The 14,777-nt window shown below is 50.8% G+C and overlaps 1 protein-coding gene across 8 annotated transcripts in view; it reads right to left on the minus strand.

Annotated features, from left to right (window-relative positions):
• USP31 (ubiquitin specific peptidase 31) overlaps positions 1 to 14,777 on the minus strand; it is a 29,381-nt gene that overhangs the window by 10,184 nt on the left and 4,420 nt on the right. For all 8 annotated transcript variants that reach the window (XR_004981160.2, XR_004981159.2, XR_004981158.2 and 5 more), the window contains exons 2-15: positions 9,326 to 9,463; positions 8,801 to 8,889; positions 8,295 to 8,387; positions 7,103 to 7,238; positions 6,444 to 6,588; positions 5,500 to 5,683; positions 4,901 to 5,012; positions 4,611 to 4,705; positions 4,000 to 4,077; positions 3,680 to 3,809; positions 2,401 to 2,520; positions 2,020 to 2,245; positions 1,481 to 1,639; positions 603 to 755 (exon numbers count right to left, since the gene is read on the minus strand). Coding sequence is in view for 2 of the 8 variants with exons in the window: in XM_036392343.2 (XP_036248236.1) it covers positions 603 to 755; positions 1,481 to 1,639; positions 2,020 to 2,245; positions 2,401 to 2,520; positions 3,680 to 3,809; positions 4,000 to 4,077; positions 4,611 to 4,705; positions 4,901 to 5,012; positions 5,500 to 5,683; positions 6,444 to 6,588; positions 7,103 to 7,238; positions 8,295 to 8,387; positions 8,801 to 8,889; positions 9,326 to 9,463 (1,858 nt within the window). In the remaining 6 variants the exon portion in view is untranslated. The remainder of the gene's footprint in view (positions 1 to 602; positions 756 to 1,480; positions 1,640 to 2,019; positions 2,246 to 2,400; positions 2,521 to 3,679; positions 3,810 to 3,999; positions 4,078 to 4,610; positions 4,706 to 4,900; positions 5,013 to 5,499; positions 5,684 to 6,443; positions 6,589 to 7,102; positions 7,239 to 8,294; positions 8,388 to 8,800; positions 8,890 to 9,325; positions 9,464 to 14,777) is intronic.

A 14,777-nucleotide genomic window follows, 5' to 3' on the forward strand; every position in this document is an offset into this window, starting at 1 on the left:
GATTCCTACTTCTAGATCAAGTGATGTAATTGTATTTAGAAACACAAAATGTAAGTATTTTAGAAGTGTGACTTCCATGGTCAGACCTGACAGCTGTCACAGCACTGCTGCAGGGACATCTCCACACCAGCTTCCAATGCTCTGACTGACCCATGAAGCTCTGCATTTTCAGAAGTTACAAGACAATGTGTGGAGGAACCAGGCAAAGCCAGGAACTGAACAGTAACTTTCATACATGGGTGAGTTTTCATCTCCCTCCCTGAGACTATCCATAAGCACAGCAGCAGGTAATCAGTACCTATGCTAAATCTGTCAGGATTGTGTCAGCCACCTTGCAAAGGTGATGCAGTGAGACCCAGAGAGAACACTAGCACAAGAAGTTCCTGACTGAGAGGTTTTGTTGATGGCATTTGCTCTCTTTGAAAGGCTTAAGGTTCCTGCCTGTTCTCCTCCTCCCTTCCTATGAGACGGAAGCCCATCTGTGCTCCCACCGAGCCAGCTCCTGCCTCTCTCAGCTGGACTAACCATCCCTTGCAACCACGGATGTTGCAGCTGTTTCAGTAAGGATCTTGCCCCAGCGTGTCCCCAGGAGAGATACACACCATCATCTTCGCTGCGTTCCCCGGTGAGCTCCACGGACTCGGAGAGCGAGGCGAGCGAGGTGCGGCGCGAGGAGGCGGCCGAGGCCACGCTGGGCTGCTTGCTGCCCGGGAGCCGGCTGACCCAGTGCTCGCACAGCGACGAGCTGGTGGAGCCTGTGGGACACACACACACAGGTCAGCAGAGCTGGGCAGCCCCGGGTCAGGCACTGCTGCCCTGCCCTGGGCCACACCTCGCAGCCTGCAGGACACACACACACAGGTCAGCAGAGCTGGGCAGCCCCGGGTCAGGCACTGCTGCCCTGCCCTGGGCCACACCTGAGCCTGGAGCTGGCCCTCGCAGCCCCAGCACCTAGACACTGGCACAGGAATGGGGATGTACTCTTGTGGAGCATTTATGGTCAGAACTGCACTTGTCCCAGTGTGCTGTGAACACCAGCATGCAGGCACTGGCATTTCAGTTGCCACCCCAAGGCCAAAAAACTCCCTTTTTTTCCAGGGCAGGTCACCAAGCCTGCACCTGCCCACAGCTCACCCTGGATTCCACCAACACAGGCACTATGGGCACCTCCTTGGGACTGAGAGTGCTGCCACAGGGAAGGAGCGAGTCACGATTTGATGTCCTGCACAAGGGCAGCTCTGAGCAGTCACCCGTTGGGGCACAGGGGCTCCCCCATGTCCCTGCCAAAACTGCCTTAGGAGAAGAGCTGGAAAGTTCCCATGGCCTCTGACACCCAGCCACAGACTCAGACAAACCTCGCTGAGTTCTGGGACACAAGAATGGGGGTTTAAGCAGAACTGGGTGGAAAATTCCCCAGAAGGACAAACTACCCAAGGAAGACAAGTTAGAGGCACCCCTGGACAGGGCCAGCAGGGCTTACCTGCCACCGAGCTGTTGGCAGACCACGAGGGGATCGCTGTGCGCCGCTGGTAGAACAGGATGTAAGCGGTCTGCTTGCAGACTTCGCTTTCAGAAAGCTGCTGAACTTCACTGTCATCGAAGCAGTACCACTGGCCATCAACAGAATTCTTGCAATATGCTAAGGAATAATACATTCCAGTAAGACTCTCTCACTCCTACTGCTCTCAGGTTTGCTGCATGACATTTAACATAAGGTTCTCTGCTATGATGGACTCGGACAATGCGAGGAACAGATGGATTCTTGCATCATCTTCCAGTCTGACTGGCAAGACAGAAGCCTGAGGCTGCCAGAACATAATAAACAGCTTCCATTTCAGGACTTTCTTTGTCCACCATTACCACTTAGAGCAGAGTATCATTTGGGGTGGCTCCATTCCCTTCACCCTCTGTAACTTGTGACACTGCTTCCATCAGTGACTCCCTTTCTGACTCCCTTCAGGAATATAACCAGCATCTTTGTGAAAGGCTCCCCCACAGACAGCAGAGCAGGACACTTGCCTGTATAATGTCCCCCTTGCATGGTGCCATGGTGGTTGCAGACAGCATACAGGTCATAGATGTAGTCCTCAGGATCTCTGCCGAGGCCATAAGGTTTCCTCCAAGGTGACCAGTGTGATGGCAAGCTCCAGCTGCTCTGGCTGCGTTTCACAACGTGAGGAGTCATGTCCAAGCCACTCAAGGGAAATTTAACCATGTTCTGAAGTTTCATCCTTCGGTCTCCTTCCTGTGTACAGAGAAGAGCATGAGCTGCAGAGGCCAGGGCCACCATGCCTGGGAAACCCCAGGTGAGGAACACACAGGGCAGAATGGCCGCTTCTAAAGAGGAGAGTCTACTCACTTCACTCAGCAGTCCTCCAGCAACACTACAGGCATCCTTACCTGCCTAAACCTTTTGAGATGTATGATGAGAACATCAGGTAAGGTCCAGAGGCTCAGTGTGATGCTACCCTGCTGCAGCTGCTTACAGTGTGGGCATCGCCATGCATCATCTGGGGCAAGCTACAAGAACAGGCAGGAGTGGGTATTGCTTTGCAAATTCCAAGGCAGCTTCCACCACACCACTGCTCCCCTGCTGCCCCAAGCCCTGTGCAGACATTGACCCCTCTGCCTCATCTCCCTCCAGCACTTATCAAGCTCACTGGAAATGCAGGGTTCCCAATGATTTTTTCAAAGTGACAAGCAGGGATATGTGTGTCTCATTCAGGAGGCACTTTCTGCTGCAAGGCAGAATTCAGCCCGTGCTGCTGTGGAGAGGACCTTTCTGCACCTCATAAACACCAGTGCCTTGGAGGTGGAGAAGAAGGAAAAGGAAAAACCAAGGCAAAAAGCAGGCAGGCTTGGCAGCCTGAAAAGTATTCTCACAAGAAAACCAGCAGTAGAAAAAAAGCAGGGATAAAAAAGCAGAAAAAAAAACAGAACAGAAAAAAGAAAGGTGTACTTTGGATGCCCCTCTGACACGTCACTGCCCTCTGGGAACCCCCTCCTTCCTCTGTAGTCCCAACAGCACAGAGTTACACACTGAAGGCTCTCCCTGTCCCCCAAGCCTCCCTCCACAGCCCAGTGCTCAGAGAACTCAGCAGCCAGAGATTTAAACTGCCGAACAACTCTTCCCCCACCTCTGAAAGAACCAACTAGAGAGGTTCCCAAACTATCACAGTTCAGTCCTGGGTCCAAAGACTACCTCCAGACAAGCCCTTTGTGCAGCAGATTGGAGACTACCAAAGGAATTCAGATGGCTTCCATGCGCCAGGCAGGGGCCAGGTCAGAGCCCCCTCTAGCCTGCCTGTGCACAGCATCACTCCTGTCCCTCCAGCCTCACACAAAGAGCAGAGCCAGAGCAGGGGAGCAGCCACCTTCCTGCAGAACTGAAGCCATGAAGCCACACTGTCCTAACCCTTTATAATGTTCACAATATTTCACAGAGGAAATTGCCAAGGAGAGGACTAAGTTCTTGTATCAACATTTGGGCAGCAAAGAACCCAGGACCTCCCACAAGCTTCTCACTGCAGAGGAGCTCTGTTAGCAGCACAGATAACTAATCTTGTGCTACAAATCTATTCTCCTGTCACAAGGAATCAATGTTTGCACAACAGAGCTGCCTGGAGTGAGGGAGTTCCTGCAGCGTGTGAACAAGCCAGAGCACACAGGCTGTATCTACCTGTTCCTCTTTGGTGTACAGTTGGAAACACTGAGATAAAGTGCAGATCTGAGGTTGATGATGAAGCTCTCTCTGCTGGCGGACGCTTTCAGAGTCTGGAATATATTCCTCTTCTGTATTCACAAACAAGCTGCATCAGGGAGACACCACATTTACCAGCACATCCCCTTGGTCCCCAGGCTGCCCCTGCAGACAGGGGCTGGGCACAGGTGGAGTTTGAGTGATCTCATGTTTGCTGAAGGATGCACAGTTCACACAAGCAAGCTGCAAGCAGCAATTGTGAGGTGAACACAGTTTAAGGTTTTTTAATTCATACTTACTAATCTTTAGTTTCTTTGTCCCATTCTACCACTAATTTCACATGAGCAGTTCCCCCCTGTCCGCATGACTTCAATGCCCTGCGGGGAGGAGCAGAAATAAGTCAGACCATCTTTCAATCCAAAGTCTACATTATCTTCTACAGGCATGTAATTTCTCTCCACAAGCCCTTCACCCTTCCTTCACTCCCACAGCTGAGGTTTGCAAAGGAGTAAAAGGAATTCACACAGCAAAACACTTGGCAAAGCTGGTAAATGCCTTCACCCAAGTATGTGAGTTCTGTAAGGCAACATACACCTGTTACAGAACCAGCATTTATCAACATTTCAAAGAGCAACAGACACAAGAAAAAAATTAAAAATAGCGAGAGTAATATTTTCATTCTGTTCTCCATTTCCAGGGAGGACAGACTCCAGATGGCATGACACACAACTGAGGTATTCTCACACAGCTTCCTAAGGATGCTCCCTCATTTCCCTGCTCCTCAGGCCCCTGCAGTGCATGCCACACATCCTCACCAGGACTGTTCATTTCTGCATGGTAAACACCAGGCTCCCAGCTAACACACCTCTCTCCACTCCTGGGAAGCACCCAGCACTGAGGGCCTGCTCACCTTTCCACTGTTGGGTGGCAGAGGGGTCGCTCCTCCTGAGGTAGCAAGTATGTTATGCCCACAACACTGACCACTCGCAAGCTGAATGGGCAAACCTGCAACAGGAGAACAGAGACCACCTCAGTGCCTCCGACCCAACCTGCCACTGGCTGGCAAAGACTTCACCCTAGAACACGTTTGACATGACAAAGCAAATGTACAAGGTCTCGAAGATGCCTGTGCCAGTGAGCTGACAGAGGGCTGAGTACAGCAATGGAACCTGTGCATGCAACAGCTCACATTAGTCTCACCTGCAAGCAGGCTGCAGGCCGGAGGAAATACTGCATCTTCTCCAGTATTTCCTTCTGCAGAATATCCCAAGCAATTGTTTTTTCCAAGTGCAACACAAAGGGCAAGCCAAACCTATGGGAAGTAAAGCATTTGAGGAACAATTTAAATATTATCCTGTTCAGCAATCGGAACCCCAAACTACATGGGAGAACTTCATGTGAAGTTTTGTGAAGCTTCAGAGGCTGAGGCAGTTCTCAGCCTCCAGCTGATACAAATGCCTTTGCCCTGGTTGCTTCTCACCTTGCTCCTTCCTCCCATTTTCACTCCAATTAAAAATTCCCACCCATAAGAGGGTCTGGTCAAACATGCTGCTCTCAAACCAGACAAAGGTGGTGTATCCTCTCAACTGGGCTGCATTTGTTTCTTTGCAGTAATGCAATACTTGAAGTTCACCAAAATTAGAAATATTTTGCTGCACCCATTAATGCTTTTTGATCAACATGTTCTTTAGCACCTGATGCTGCTCCTTCACCTGGAGCCTGTACTACAGGAAAGTAAAATCCAGGTCAGTTTAGGAAGCAGCCAGAAGAGTAACTCCAGCCATGCTGCTGCCAGTCACCTTTTGCTCTGCTGTCCAGTGCACGCTCTGTTACACACCAGCAAGACAATCTTGTCATTTGCTGCTAGTTTAGGAGAGGACTGTTCCAGTTTTCCAGACTTCACCATTCCTTGAGAGTAAGCTATTGTTCGGGAGTGCTCAGTGCCACATTTCAAGTTATTCAGGTTATTGTTCACATGTATTCCTGAAAAATTAGGAGAAAGGAAAGATTTCATGACGTCATTTGCCTTTAGTGCCCGGATGCCCCCCTCAAGAAGCCCTCCTTGGGCTACAGAGGAGCATGTCAGTATGGAACCAGGAGCATTTTCATCACTTGGACAAAGGCTTCAAAGAGCAACTTCCTTTCACAGTGACTGTTTCTTTAGAGAAGGACATTATATGCAAGTGCTCCCCATCTGATTTTTCACAGCAGGTTGTACAAGCACTCCAGCTTTTACTGCCCGCAAGAAACCAAGAACCAAGAACCCAACTTGCTACTTTCAATAATAAAATTTGCCTTTGATTACACTCCATCTGCCCAGGATACCATGATTACATGTCACTGAGGGGCCATGCAGAGGCCAAGGAGTTTGAGCTTGGAAAGAGAAAGTGTTTGTTCATTCCTGAGACTGTTTATTCATCGCTAGCAATCTGATTTTAAATAACACGATTTCAATGGCTTCATCTGGTCCCTGGCAGGCCTTTAAATTAAGCCTGACAAGAGATTTCCCATTAAGCCAGCCTGGCCTGCAGCATCAGCCCCGAGAAGAGGCAGAAAGGAGTGTACAACACTGCTTGATAACCTCCCAGCTGACAACACTATTAAATCTTCCGGAATGAGCCCGGACAAAGTCAGAGCTGAAATCAATACACCAGAACATCAACAGCTTGTGGGACTCATTCTTTTCCCACACAAACCTCCCTCACTAGTCACCCGAGGTGGGAATTAAGAGTTATTGACTCACCTCTCTGACTGAGGATGCCCTCAGGCCTGAAGATCTCTGGGGTCTCAAAGGCAAAAATGCAGTCGCTCTCGTGGATGGTGTCCAAGTCGTCGGTGTCACAGAAGGAGCGATGGAACCCATCGTAGTACATCTCTGTCAGCACGATCTGCAGGCACCAGGAGCAAACCAGAACCCATCAAACCACCCACGGTTTCAGTTCAGTGCCCCATCTCTCAGCTGGGATTTTCCTGCTAAGGGATGGCACTCCTCAAGACACCCTGTCATCAGCCAGCAGCAAGGAACAGGGAAAAGGACAGCCATAAATGAGAAGCTGAGGTAAAAGCAACATATGGAGAGGTTTTGGTGGAATTCAACAGCTTTCCTGAAGCTCTTCCTACAAAGGAATTTGCTGTAGGTGCCCTGTGGTTGCCTCACTGCCAGCATGCAGACCATGGGGTCAGGCAGGTCTGCACAGTGCACTGAGGGCTATTCCAACATCACTAGGATCCAAACAGCCAATGCACAGGGAAAAGCATGATCCAGATTTCCACCACTACCTCGCTTCCCTGTTCAACCGTGGGCAGCCAATTTCGATTCCTATATATCCAGCAAGGCACAAAAGCCTCCCCTCTCCCTCCCAGTGCAGGGAGGGCAGCCAGGTGAGCAGCACAGCTCCTTACCTGCTCCGTGGGTATCTTGGTTTCCGAGGACACAGCCTCCCGCAGCCTGGCCACGGTTCCGGAGATGGGCACGGCCACCCCGATGCGCATGCAGTGCGAGCACTTGCCCTGGTACACCACGGTGACATAGAGAGGCCTGTGGAGAGCATGGCAGCACTGCCAGGCTGGGCTCAGCACCTCTGGGCACTGCCCGAGCAGCCTCAGCCCAGCCTGGGCACATCCAGGCTGCCCACCAGGTACAGGGCCCTCCTGACCGCCCGCATCCACCTCACTGCAGCTGCACTGTATGGCCTGGTGTTACCTGCTCCCATAAGGAGAACATCTCAAAGAGGCCCACAAAGTTAAAACCAAAACTGTCTAGGAGAAGGCAATCAGTTTTCCAGCAGGGATCCAGTAAGGAAGCTGGGGACAGTCAGTATAAGACAGCACCCTGCAGTGTTGGAGAGCTGCTACTGCGAACAGGCTGCCTCAATCCTGCCTCCAACAGCAGCAGCAGCACTACTGGAGACAGAAGAGGGAGGGGACACCTTCCCTGGACAGCCCACTCAGCCTCCACCCAGTGGTGAAGCAGAGATTTCCAGAGCAAATGTGAGACAAATGTTTAATCTGCCCTATCATCACTCTGTTCCACTGCTTCTGGAACCTACACAAGTTTTTTGGATGCAAACACCAAGTGAAGGAGTTTGTTTATACCACAGGTAGTTTTGCTGTGCATCTCTATCTTCACTTTGAATGTTTTATCTGGATTTTTTTCCTCCCCTGAAGTTTTTTCTTTATCTGCATCATCTGTCTTTCAAAAAAGCAAAACATTTTGCAGGAAAGATTTTAACTTCAATTTTTGAAATTGGAGTGATCAGTGAGGCTGTTCTCAAAAAACAAAGCGTTTCATCCTTTTCCCTTTTTTAATTTTAAAACTTATTTAATTATAAATCAAGTGAAAAGCAAAATATTTTGGTTATGTGAAGCAAAGACTTTTTCTCGCAAAATTAATTCTATAGGAAGGATAGGCCTTTCAAGTAAAAGCCTCAATTTTCCATTTTACCTGCAAAGCAAAACCTTAAATCCCCATATGGTCCTATCCATCTTTTTTAATGACTTATCAGAAATTTTGCTGGTGTTGTCTTCCTGCAGCAGCAAGTGAAGGAACAGGACATGCAGGGGAAAGAGCCAAGAGCTCGGGACAGCTCCGTACCGGGTGTGCGGCAGAGGGATCGGCAGCGAGATGCACAGGAAGGGGTCAAAGGTGTTGCTCTGCTTCTGGCAATGAGGGCACGTCAGGGAGGACCTGGGACAACATGGATAACAGGGCACAGTTACACCTCACCTCACTGGGAATGTATAAACCATCAAACCCCACATTCACCATCAGCAGATCCAACGGGAAACCCTGGAAGGGTTTTGTCTTTGGAGAGAGGTGAAGTTACAGGACAGGGACAGAGAGCCAGCACTGGGCAGCACTGACTCGCTCTCAGGATGCACAGGAACAGGTGTAGTGGTACATATTGCAGATTTACACAGAATATACCAATTTTGTAGCAGTGAAATTCTCTTTTTCCTCTAGAGCAAGGTCTTAGTTCAGCAGGAATTCAGAAACAGCTGTTAACAGTGACACCAGTCCCAACTGTACTGGGAGCCAGTGTCAGTTTAGAATTATACTGGGGTCACCCATACATTCAAGAAATTTACAAAATACCATACCTGTACTGGGCTTGAAAGAGTTCCTGCACAAAAGTGCTACTGATGGGAAAGGCTGGGCCCTCAAGCAGCACATCATCCTCCAGAGGTGGCTGAAAGAGAGAACAAACCCTTGAGACACACTCAGGGTGGGGGGAGCACCAAGCAGGTGGCTCCAGAACCCCAGTCAAATTCTGCTTTCCTTAGCCAAAAATCACTGGAAAAATGCCACAAGCATTTTTAACTCTGCTCCAAGGGGTGGGCATGCAGGAAGGTCAGGTGGGCAGGGCGGCCCCAGGACGGGCACAGGGCTCATACCAGACAGTGTCTGGCAGCCCCCAGTAACACCTCCTGGCTATTGCAGAGCCATTCAAACACAACTGCCCCAGGGAGCACTCAGCAGGAATTAGTGGAACATTCCCAGGGCAGAAACATACATTATTTTAACCCAAGCTTAAAGTACTACTTTAAGCTTGGGGAGAACTACTTTAAAAGGAAAGCCTGTGTGCAAGTTAGACTCCCAGAGTGTCCCCCAGCAGCATCCCTTACCTTGAGTGGAGGCATGCCACTGGAATTCACCACATTGTTCAGATCCTCGTGGACTCTGTCGAGCAGCCAAAGCAGGAACTCCTGGGCATCGTGCTGGGCGTTGCCGCGGTACTGCATCGCGTTCTTGGACACGATGTTCTGTGGGGAGAAGAGACACTGCAGCAACAGCCACTGCACAGCTGGGGCCACTGCAGCACACCTTCCCTGCCTCGCAGCACCTGACACTGCTGCCCTCATGAAACCTTCTGTTTGCTCCAACTGAAGCAAAACAACAATTTAGTCTCCTAATGCCCACACACTCTGTCTTGCTCACCGCAGTTTTGGCAGGGTCACACATTTCCCAAAACCTTGATGCAGGTGATCAATGCTAATCTAGGTCTACAGTTCCAGGACTCAGCCAGGATCAGAACATCTAAATCACAGATGCTTCTACAATCATCATCATGCAGGTAGAGCAAAATTACTTCCCATCAGCACCCTGTCAAGCACAGGAGTACAGGCCACCATGGAATTTTTTCTGCTGGGTATCAAGACTCCACTATGCATAACTCACTCATCCTAAACACTATCTTCTATTGCCATCCCAGCCAGGGAGGTGCAGCTTTCCTGGACACAAGGAACCATGGCATCGCAGAGCCAATGCTCCCAGTGCTGGAGCAGCACCCATCCCATGCTGTGCTGCACCTACATCCTTGGCACACCTGTGGAGAGAAAAACTCTTCACACAGGACTCTGACTTACAGAGCAGGGTCCCCAGGAGGGACAGTGGCAGGGCAGAGGCCAGACAGCACCTGTAGGGCAGGAATGGGCGGGAAGGCTGCAGAGCCCAGGCCCAGCAGGCTGCACATGTGCCTCGTGCCAGAGCTCCTCCACTCCTCTAATCAGAGTTTGCAACAGATTTGAGAAATGAGGTTGGGCTGCTCGCTTTATCCCTCTGAAAATGGGGTCACCAGAGAGGGGGGTGGTGATGAAAGAGGCAGGAAAGGACTGATAAACATACACCGTCTATGCTCTATAATCTGTCCACTGTCTCAAGGCTGCAAAATAATGGGAAACAGAAATAATCTGCTCTCATTACATATGTGCAAACCTTCTGACAGCAGATTTACTGCCCTTGCTGTGCAGGGACCAGCACTCTCCCACATAAAATATGTGCACACAGCTTGAACCATGGGAGTGGTCCCTAGCCAACACTCTGTGCCACACTGGTGTGACCCCAGCACCTCTGAAAAGGGGACATGGAGGGGTTCTGTACAGAAACATAAGGACTTTGGGAATCCAGGCTAGTACTTGTTATTGCCTCTTCCCCAGAGGCACATCACTCCAGTCCAGAGCCTCCCTGGCTTTTGCTGATGTGTGTCCCTGGTGTGCAGTGTGCCCAGAGAGCAGCCAGCCTGTACCAATCCCAAGCACAGGGAACCCAGGGATGCACAAGAGTCACGTGCCCTGCTCTGTATCTGTGCCACTGCTCGGCTCAGCAGCATCTCCATGATAATTGTTCTGGTTTCCTCAGCACTCTAGCAGCCTGAGTGGACTAAGGATAAAGAGCTGCCTGTGGAGACACATCACAAGATGTTGGAAGTGATTCAGGAAGCACTACAAAATATCAGATGCAACTTCCTCACGAGAGGCTCCGCTAAACAAACACTCCAGCACCAGCAGCGTGTTCCCAGTGCCACTCAGGGCTCCTGCCAGCACTGCTGCAGGTGGGTCCACGACTGCTGAAACCCCCGTGGCTGCTGCTGCAGGGGATGCTGTGTGTGTGCCCTCCTCCCAGCTCCTGCCAGCACTGCTGCAGGTGAGTCCATGACTGCTGAAACCCCTGTGGCTGCTGCTCCAGGGGATGCTGTGTGTGTGCCCTCCTCCCAGCCCCTATCAGGGGCCACAGGTGGGTCCACGACTGCTGAAACCCCTGTGGCTGCTGCTCCAAGGGATGCTGTGTGTGTGCCCTCCTCCCAGCTCCTGCCAGGTTTAAGAATGACTCTGGAACAATTCTGGTGCTGCTGGTTCTGCTGTGAGGCACCAGGAGTGGGCATGGACTCTGACACTGCCTCCCAACACCTTCCACAATGCACAGCACCTCCAGCCCTTTGCTCAGCTCAGCCCTTGTGGGCCTGGCAGGAGGTGGGTGGATCCTCCATTCCACCAGATGTGCATGCAGTGGTACACAGACACCCTGGGTGAAGTGGCTCCATCCAAAGAGATAAGGGGGAAAAGCAAAATTTCCCATCAACCCCACTTATGTACCCCTAATGCAAGCACCCTACAACCATATCGGTCCCTGCCTGTCCATGAAGCAGATCTATAGCAAAGACACATTATCATTTTTACCAGGCCACTGAAAGCTTAATAATAATTCATCTACTGCTCCAAATAGATGCAATAAATAGATCAAAACAGAGCTGAACTACTGGCCTCTTCTTTGCTGCTATTATTGTTCCAGATCACAAAGACAACTAGAGGAAAAATGCCAGTCTGCCACTTTCCAGTGTGGCCCTGCTAGGAAGCAAATGTGGAAGGATTTGCAGATATAAAGTCAGCTCAGTAGAGACCTGACCCAATGACACACATGAGCAGGAGAGAAAGGCTATTCTTTATCTTCTGTTCAACAACCAGTTATGCTCAAGCATGTTATTGCTCTTGTTCAAGCCCACAGCCACAGTTTTGTGTTTGAGTAAGTTCTACAGCAGACAACCAGTTACCTGAATCGCCCTCTCTGCTCACACCCAGCCAGCTCTTCCCCCTCTCTGGAGATGATCTTTTCTGGGGAGACCAGTACCCAGCCAGCAGCGCGGGTCAGGCTCAGGAAGGGAGCTCCTCCATTCAGGGGCAGAAGAGATCACCGTGGACTTGGCCTTAGCACAGGCAGCACACAGGGAGAAGGGAGCTTTGATGACAGGAGGTCTGTCACAGCGGCCAGGGCAGGACAAAACACTCCTTCCCTGCCCTCTGGGCAGCCAGAGGCACCAGGGCTCCGGAGGCAGCAGCCCACGGGACGTGGCAGCTCCATGGGCGGCCCATGTGCCCACACAGGCCCCTGTGCAATGCAGAGGGGAATAAGCACAGCCCTTATGAGAATACTTCAGGAAGCAAAGCCATGAGGAGCACTACAGGGAGCAGCACAGCAGCACCAGAGGGATTCTCCACCACGTTTAACAAGCCCAGACAAGAAGCATCATTGCCCTGCCCCTGCCTAACACCTCTCATGCCAGCAGCTACTCTCACCCTCCCAGGCTGAAGCCTGTTAATCCTCATTAAGCACCTTCCTTCAGCCGTAAGGAGAGAGTGAAGTGTGCCCAGATGATGCTGTCCAGGGCTGCCGAGTGTGCACAGACACAGAGGCAGGATGTGGTGCTGCATTCCCAAGCTGGCACACTCCCCTCCAGGCCCTTCCCAGGAGGGCAGCCCTTGCTGCCAGGAGGCACTGCCAGGAGCCAGTGCTGGCTGCCGGGGGAATTCACCCTTACAAGAGCAGAAATCCCAAATTGCTCAGCAAGAACTTGTTTTCCTGCTACTCTAGTAGAGCAACTGGTGGGATTGAAAAGAATAAGGGATTGAGGAGCAGGAGAATGCCACAAACGTGAAGCAGCCCAGTAAAGGACTATCAGTAAATGCTGGCACAGAGGGCAGACAAGTGGGTCCATGACTGCTGAATCCCCGTGGCTGCTGCTCCAGGGAATGCCGTGTGTGTGCCCTCCTCGCAGCCCCTCTCGGGGAGGAGGAAGGCTGGGCTCGGCAGCCCGAGGAGCTCATGCTCCAGCTGCACACCTGCACCTCTCCTGCTCTCTCCAGGCTCTGCTTCAGGTCCCAAGTTGGGCACAGAAACTGAGATGGGGGATCCCATCATTACCACTCTGAGAAGCCTCCCCTTGCACGTTATAACAAACAGTCACTTCAGTGACACAGCCATATGCAAACAAGTTCATTAGCAGTGCTTTGCTGAAATGGCAGGGAGAATGGGTTCACTCCAATGAAGTGTGGCCATGTACAAAGCACAGGGCAGCACGGATCCAGTTAAGCTGCCTGGGAACATGCATCCCCCTCACGGCTTCCACGGGCTGCCGGGCACCACACAGTTCTCATACTTTCACCATGTGTCATTTTGCACAAGCAGCACGGAAATAAAAACCTGGAAGCTCAGAAGACAAAAAACACATGTTGGCAATGATGTACATTTGCCCTGCAGCCTCACAGAGGGTCCTGCCAGCCCCCATGGCCACCTGGCAGTGGAGCAGGAGTGCTGTTCCACACTGGGGTCTCCTCCTGCCTCAGCCAACCCACTGCTCTGGAAAGGAGCACCCACAGCACATTTCTGCTGGCCCCTCTAGCAGAACCCCCTCAGCAAACCACATTCGACCTCTGGACTCTGCTGCTCAGCCTCGGCTCCCCAGCCTTGTGCTGCATTCACTCAGATCAGAGTTTGAAGCACAACACAGAAATCCCCAGAAAGCATTTGGATTTCACAGGTAAGTCAGACAGCTGCCTTAAGGCAACCAGATCTGCTGCAGGAAACCCTTTCCAAGGGGTTTAGGAGTATGTGTGTAGAAAGAGAGCAAAGCGATTGTAAGGAAAAATAGGCAAGAAAATAAGCAAAACAAAACAAACCATACATGCAATAATGGACTTACATCTTATTGATAATGGACATTTAAAAAAAAGGTGTAAAGTGGCAGGACTGCCAGACCTTTGTGATCCCAGTGAACCACATTTCTGTGATGTCAAGAACCATCAGAAAAATGATGTAGAAAATTTGTAACTTGCTTTTTGTTCTAAGGAAAGTGTTTCAACTCCAACTCCCAGAGCAGCCCTAGGACAAATCTCCTCAGTTTGATGCCACCACTGGAAGCACCTGGACTGAACTGCAACAAGCACTTCAACATCCCATATTACCTAACCCACTCAAAGCCTCTTTAGAGCAACACAGAAACTGAAGCACCAGGAACCAACAGCCAAGCTACCAGAAGGGAAGCGTGAAGGGTTTCACATTTATTCTTTCAAGTCCCTTTCTTCCATCCCTCTGTGCAGAGGGAGGACAGTTTGCTCTCTGCAGAAATATCTTAGGAATAAGTTGACCCCATCCAGAATAAAATAACTGATCCTGTGCTAGGCAGAGAGCAAGACAATTAAATACAATCCCAGAGATCACATCTGACACATCACTGGCCCCATTAGCAAGGCACTAGGGCTCTGGTGAGCAGAAGGGCCTGGGGCTGACAGCTCTGTGAGCAGGACCAAAGGCTCCTGACAGCCACACTGCCCCAGCAGCCCCCAGTGAGAGCTGCTCTCACTGCACCTTCAGCAGGAGGCAAAGATCTGACCATGACAACACCTCCAGGAGCTCCTTCATAACTCAGGAGTTAGCGATTAACTCCCAAACAAGTGCCCAACAGATTGCTTGTCCCAAAGTGAGATATTTGCACCAAGTGCATTCCCAAAACACCTTGAAACGAGT

This window comes from Molothrus ater, chromosome 16 (genome assembly GCF_012460135.2).
Source record: "Molothrus ater isolate BHLD 08-10-18 breed brown headed cowbird chromosome 16, BPBGC_Mater_1.1, whole genome shotgun sequence".
Taxonomy (NCBI): Eukaryota; Metazoa; Chordata; class Aves; order Passeriformes; family Icteridae; genus Molothrus; species Molothrus ater.